At 37.3% G+C, this 7,277-nt stretch overlaps 1 protein-coding gene across 2 annotated transcripts in view; it reads right to left on the bottom strand.

Annotated features, from left to right (window-relative positions):
* The window catches only part of LOC121871536 (cadherin-23-like), a gene marked incomplete at its 3' end in the record, with an annotated part of 255,663 nt that overhangs the window by 166,491 nt on the left and 81,895 nt on the right, over window positions 1–7,277 (bottom strand). For both annotated transcript variants that reach the window (XM_042373970.1, XM_042373971.1), the window contains 1 exon segment: window positions 832–973. In XM_042373970.1, coding sequence (XP_042229904.1) covers window positions 832–973 — 142 coding nt within the window.

The raw sequence follows: 7,277 nt of genomic DNA, 5'->3' as shown, positions 1-7,277 counted from the left end.
TCGGAATTAAACCTATATCACGAAGGGTTATAAGCAGTATATATATATATATATATATATATATATATATATATATATATATATATATATATATATATATATATATATATATATATATATATATATATATATATATATATATATATATATATATATATATATATATATATATACACAGGAGAGAGGAGTTGCTTTATTATGACAGCTGGGCCGGAGCCAGACAACGGTTACCAAGTGGTGTTTATTTATCTGTCATATAGGGGGAGTTTATGTTTTCTCTTATGAAATGTCAATGAATTGACTTAAGAGAATATAATTAACATTGCTGGTACTATTGTAAGATAGTGATTAATTTGAATATAAACTTGCTATAGTTTGCAATAGACATAAAATTTTTAGTGAGAACTAGTCTATTTTAGTACAAATGACTAAAATTTTTATCTCTTGTGCAAAATATATGATGTCTATATTCAAATTATTCGCTGTCTTGCAAGGATCCAAGCAATGTATTTAATATTCTGCTTACTTTAGACTGTGCCATTTTATGTCAAGTTTAGTCACTTTTATTGGCCTCCAGAACATAGCCCTATTTTCCCCATTGATTACATATAATTATATATCGCAATTTAGTATATAGCGAACATCCTTGGACTCTATCTCTCGATATATCCCGCCCCTACTGTACATTATACTGTATTCCAAAAAATATTTTTAATTAAACCTTAAATTGTATTATTTTCATAGGTAGTTTGTACGTGTACATAAAATCCACCCATACATTACTAATATATTTATCCCTTTGGAAAATAAAGCATAATCAACATACGGTACCTTCCTTGTCAGCATCTGTGGCAGTAACTGTTGTTACATAAGTTCCCTCTGACTCATTTTCTGTCACATCTATTGTTGTTCCACATATTCCTTCTACCATTACAGGAGGGTTATCATTCAAGTCAATGACATTAATGGTAATCTGAAAGAAAATAAGGACAAATCATCTGCTTCCTTTCTTATCAATGGCAGATTAAGGAAAGAGAAACCTCAACACAAAGTAAAGAACACAATTGGGAAGAAAGGTGTATAAAGTGATAGGATGGGGCGTGAACAACAAGTAGAATATTCCATAATCACTTTCTCACATCTGAACTTGCATACATAATATAGAAAGAGAATTCTTTATCATCAAATTAATTTACCTGTACAACAACTCATAACAATTCACCACTGATGCAAATTGAGTTGTCAAGTTTACTCAGTATTAAAATACTGAAGATTCTGTGAATGAGTATTCAAAATTAACATAGGCTTGAAACCTGAAAATCATAAGATTAAATTTCAATTTAGACAAGATTGTCACTAGCAATGGGGTTCCAACTACTGGACCGAATGGTTTTTTACATTTTTGATTCAACAAATTATCCTGTAATACAACTTTTAAATAAATACTATTAACCCCAAAGCTGAGTAAAATTGTCTAGCATTAGCCAAATAAAATATTAACACTTTTGGGTCCATACGCAGCGCATGCCGCCACCACCCAAAATGGGCTGGTTGTACCCACCTGACGACAACTGCGGCATTAATGTTTGCATTTCTTATTTGTTTCAGACATTATTTTCCATCATAGCGTTCCATTTTCTTTATGTGTATTTCCTGACAAACGATTCTTCTAGAATACTCTTATACAAAAGAAGTCGAATCTAACACCAACATATGAAAATATGAGTGAACATTGCAAAGGAGTGGGTAGCATCTGTGCGCTGTAAACCCTTGGGACACGCTGATGCTTGCAGGCCCACAGGGCAGTTATCCCAACTCCTGACATCCGCCACAGTTGCGCAGCAAGAATGGGAAGATAATGGCACACATCTTGAGACTTGATCCATAAAAATCATGCAAAAAGGAATTTTGGCAAGTTATTGAAGTCGATGACAACATTTTCACCGTAGGAATGCTAACAGGAGGTTTTTGGATGACAAAATATTCCTCATTGGCTCACCAAAGTGTTAAAAGTAGCATCCCAAAGTGAAGGGGTTAACTCTTTTAAGTCTTTTCCAGCTATAAGGCCAAGTGGGGAGAATCAAGAGCAATAACAGACTCTCCCCTTCATTTGCTGTCATTCTCACTGTTGTAATAAACATGTTCTGCAACAGTAATCCCCTTCCACAAAGAGCCCAAATATTTATCTGGTTTATCCTTGTTGTTTCAAACAATCTAACATCACACATCAGAAGAATATAAATTCCCAGAAACCATTTAACATTGTATTTTCCAGCCATTCAAGTATATTGCTGTTTTCCGGATAACCATCTCCCTCATTTCTACTGCATCCTTCACGGTTCACCCTATTTTTCCATCCTTGATCTTCACTCCTCCTTTTGCCATCCACCTGTGAATTATGAACTCCTTTTACCAATCTTTCATTCTCATCTTCTCAGTATAACCACACTTCCTAAACAAACCCTGATCCATTCTTGGCTTGACACTGCTTTCATTTTCACATCTCTTGATTTTTGTATTTCTCATTCTCTACATCCTGTTCAGTGTTTACCCAAAACTGCTACTTGTTACTTCTCTTTGTTGCTTAATGTTTCACACCCATGTAACAATAACAAATCAATAACATCCCATCTTTGCCTCTTTTGACAAGGATATCTCCATACATTTCTCAATGAAATAATTACAGGGTCCTCATTAAACATCGGCGATGTGTTCCAGAGAGAAGCAACTTCTCATGAAACGTTTTATAATGAAGAATTTTTCCAAATTAGAATTAATGTAATTAGGAGATACAGCTAGACCCCGACTTACGACTGCTACGACTTACGACCGTCGGGACTTACGACCGCCGCAGATTTTTTATTAAAAAAATGTTTTTTTTTTTTTTTTTTTTCAAATGACACGTTTTTTCTATACCGAAACGTTTCCAGTTAATGTAGTCTCCATGTATAATTAGAAAATTATGGGGGCCCCATGTGCATTCAGCTGACTACATTTAAGGTAAGTGTTCAGTCACACCGTATCCATTCCTTATTATTTATTACTTTCACTGTACTGTATCCATTCCTCATTATTCATTACTTTTACTGTACTGTATTTCATTGTAGATTTAAAAAAAAAAAAAAAAAAAATTTATCTATGTCGGACTTACGACCTGGATTTGGGTCACTAACCCCGTCGTAAGTCGGGGTCTAGCTGTACAGTATATATGCATTCCAACAAGTACAGTAATACCCCTTGAAAGCTCAGGATGCGTTACTGGAGAGAGAACATTCAGCAAATCAGCTTACAATAGGGTCATTATAGCATACTATATAGTATTTGATATGGAGACCTGTTCATAATAACATTATATATTTACTTTTACTTTTATCCTCTTCACCACTGATCGGGTCGTTAGCCACTTGGCCAATCGGTCACGTCACTGCACCGGCTCCTGAATGTACCTGAACCTGCTCCAGTGTTGGTCAAGTCTGGTCTTGAAAGAGCTTTCACTCGGTGCCATCACAACATTTTCTGGCAGAATGTTCCAAGAGTTCACAACTCTCACTCCAAAAAACTTTGTCCTCACTGTTTTCTGGACCTGAGGCTTCTTCAATCTTGAGCTGTGACCCCTTGTGGAGCGAGTGTCCGCCAGCTCCAAGTAAGGACACTCGACTGAGTAGTGCCCCTTGAGATGCTTATACACCTCAGTTAGGTCGCCCCTTGCCCATCTGTAGTATAAGCTAGGCTAGTTCAGGTGCACTAATCTCTCAGGGTAGTTCAGGTGCTGAAGTGCAGGCACCAGTCTGGTGGCTCTCCTTTGAACATTTTGAACCAACTGACAGTCCCTAGTATATCTCGGGGACCAGACGGGGTGACAGTACAGTGGTCCCTCAGTATACGGGCACAATTCATTCCAGAAGGTTGCTTGTTAACCGAAACCATTGTTTCAATGGGTTTTTGGGTAATTGGTTCCAGCTCACCGAAAATTACATACAAACTAAAAATAAATGCAGTAAAGTACACTTACTTTGAGGTGTGCATGTAGAAGGCTCCTGGTTTATGATGATGATGATGATGGGAATTAGAATGGGGGTGGAGGAGAAGGGAGAAGAGAAGGCATTGGGGTGGAAGAGAAGTCACCCCATGCCGCCATTTCACCCATAAAATTTTAGTTCACTTGGTGTAATTCAAGATTATTTTCTTTAAATCAACACTGCACTGCGCTTAATATTATCAATATGTAAAATATATTTCAAAATGACCAATAATTTGACTGGAAACACAGAAAAAAAGCATTAATGTTGAAGAGTCTCAAACAAGATGTTCCTTCCTCTGAACTGGCAAACAAACTGACGCCAAGCTTGGTGTATTGAGTGGCTGCTTGGCGTGCAAAAAACTAGTTTCCTGTACTTCAATAATGTTCAATAATTGTTAAAAATTACTAAAAAATTTAATATAAAACTTTTAAAATTATTGAATAGTACAACCTTCTTGATATTTACTAAAATGCTAAGGAATTTAAGCCCTAAAACCGATTACTGTATTGGCGGACTAATACAGTACTACAGCTAGTTGGCAGCCAAATGCAGGAGAAAACATGTTGGGAAAAATTCGTAAGGAATTCGTTAACCGAGAGTTTGCTAGTTAACCAAAGTGAAGAATCTTATGGAAGGTAATTCGTTAACTGAAATTTCGTTAACCGAGGCGCTCATTAACCGAGGGATCACTGTACTCCAGATGGAGAAGTACTTCACTCTAGAAGATCGTTACGAGGGACGGACCGTCTAGATATCTGAACGACCTTCTTCTAAGACCTAATAATTTATTTGCCTGATTTACCTTCTTCTCGCAATGGCCCGAGAACTTCAGCTCATTGTCAACATACATATCTAAGTCCTTCTCACATTCAGTCTCAAATGGTGCAGTTTCTTCATCCCGTTGGGACATATGATACGCCTCCTGACTGTTGGTACGCCCCAGGTGCATCCCCTTACACTTCGTGACATTGAATCTCAGCAGCCATTTCTTCGACCATTCTTGGAGCTCAGAGAGATCCTTCTGCAGCTCTTCACAGTCCGCTTGTTTCTTGATTTCCCGAAATAACTTCGCGTCATCCACAAACATTTGTATGGAGGAGTGTACAACGTCAGGCATGTCATTTATGAAACAAACAACAGCAGGCCCAATACATTGCCCTGTGGTACCCTGCTTGTGACAGGTACAGATGATGATTTCGTGCCATTAATCACCACACACTGCTTATGGTCATGTAGAAAGTCTTCTATCCACACTAGGACATTACCCCGAATTCCGTACCCTTCCAGTTTGATTTTCAGCCTTTCGTGGGGTACACTGTCGAAAGCCTTGGTAAAATCTAGGTATATATTGTCGATATTACTTGTACACTTAAACAATTGATTAATAAATAAACCAAGTACCTGTACAGTGATATTCACGATAGCCGGAAAAATAGGTGCAGAGCGGTTCCGGGAATGAGAGATTCCTGGGTATGGTGACAAATTTTCTCATCCCAGGAAAATTATTTTATATCTCGGGAATTTTCTCGGGTACTGGGGAAAGTTTTCCAAAAGTCTAAGCTACGCATCTCGCATGGACAGACACAGAACTGTACTTATTTATGCAAACCCCACTGTATACCTACAATATATTGTACAGGTAAGCCTCTTTTTGCTATGGGGTTAGGTTCTTGAAAACCCCACCACAGGTCGAAATATCGTAAATTATGTTCATTATAACATCGGGTTCAATGTTCCTGGACCTGTGGGACACCTATATGAATCACCGAAAAAAAAAAATCCTAGAAACTACTAACACTCGCCACATAATAATGAACAAGCCTGGCTGTCTTCACATGTCCCTTTCGAGACGAAGGGAATTCTTAAGATGGAGTGGAGACATCAATCTGAGTCCCACACAGACTCTGGGGAGTCTGAAGAGTGGGTACAGGAGGTCACAAAATCATGACAATAATGATAGGGACTCAATTCTTGTATGAAAAACTTAGTAATATTGCGATGGAGGTGTGGTAGGGGATTAGTGGGTCTCATGTTACTGACATGACCTGATTAATGTCAAGTGGAGGTGGGGTGAGGTGGTCTCATTTAATATTAAATCACCCATTGCCAGGGTGAGGGATTAGCGAGATTCATTACTTTTTTTTTATGGAGTTAGCCCACCAAGGCACAGGTCAATGACCCACATCAGGGCCTGGGGGCAAAAATATGATGATGATGATGATGATGATGAATAAATAAAAAATAATAAAAATTATAAAAAACATTAAATAAAAATATAATAATAGATAATAATATTAATAATAGTAAAGGCCCATAAATAAATACAAAAGTACGTAGTGAGAAATGATATACAGTGGTCCCTCGGTTAACGAACACAATTCGTTCAAGAAGGTCGTTCGTTAACCGAAACCATTGTTTCAATGGGATTTTGGGTAATTGGTTCCAGCTCACCGAAAATTCCATACAAAGTACAAATAAATGTTGTAAAGTACACTTACTTTGAGGTGTGTATGAAGAAGGCCCCTGGTTGATGATGATGATGGGAATTAGAAGTGGGGATTATTTTCTTTAAATCAACACTGCACTGCACTATATACAGGTATTGTCAATATGTAAAATAAATTTCAGAATGACCAATAATTGTACTATAAAAATGTAAAAATAGTTTATGTTCAAGAGAGCCACAAGCAAGATGTTACCTCTACTGACCAGAGATACAGACTGATGCCTGTTTGGTGAGTAGAGTGGCTGTTTGGCGCACTAAAAACTAGTTTCCTGTACTTCAATTATGTTAAATAATTGTTAAAATGACTAAAAATGTTAATATAAAACTTGGAAAATTATTGAATAGTACAACCTTCTTGATATTTTCTCAAATGGGAACGATTTAAGTCCTAGAACCGATTACTGTATTGGCAGAATAATATTCCAGCTGGTGAGCAAGCGAAAACATGTTGAGAGGAATACGTTAACCGAATATTTTTCGTTAACCGAATTGAATATTCTTATGGAAGGTAATTCGTTAACCAAGGCGTTCATTAACCGAGGAACCACTCTACTGTATGTATGTTGTGTTGTCAAAGTAAGAGAAACAATTGAAACCCTGCAATTGTGTGTAAATGAGGCAGAAAGTTACCAGTAGTTCAGCAACCTGGGATTTTGCCACAATTTTTGTAATGCCATATGGCAGCAGGGTCTACCATTAGACGATACATTATGCTTCCAATATCTTCCCAGGCGGTAGTACCTCCCTGT

This window comes from Homarus americanus, unplaced genomic scaffold (genome assembly GCF_018991925.1).
Source record: "Homarus americanus isolate GMGI-L3 unplaced genomic scaffold, GMGI_Hamer_2.0 scaffold45698, whole genome shotgun sequence".
NCBI classification, from domain to species: domain Eukaryota; kingdom Metazoa; phylum Arthropoda; class Malacostraca; order Decapoda; family Nephropidae; genus Homarus; species Homarus americanus.
This window is presented reverse-complemented; position numbering and strand designations above follow the sequence as displayed.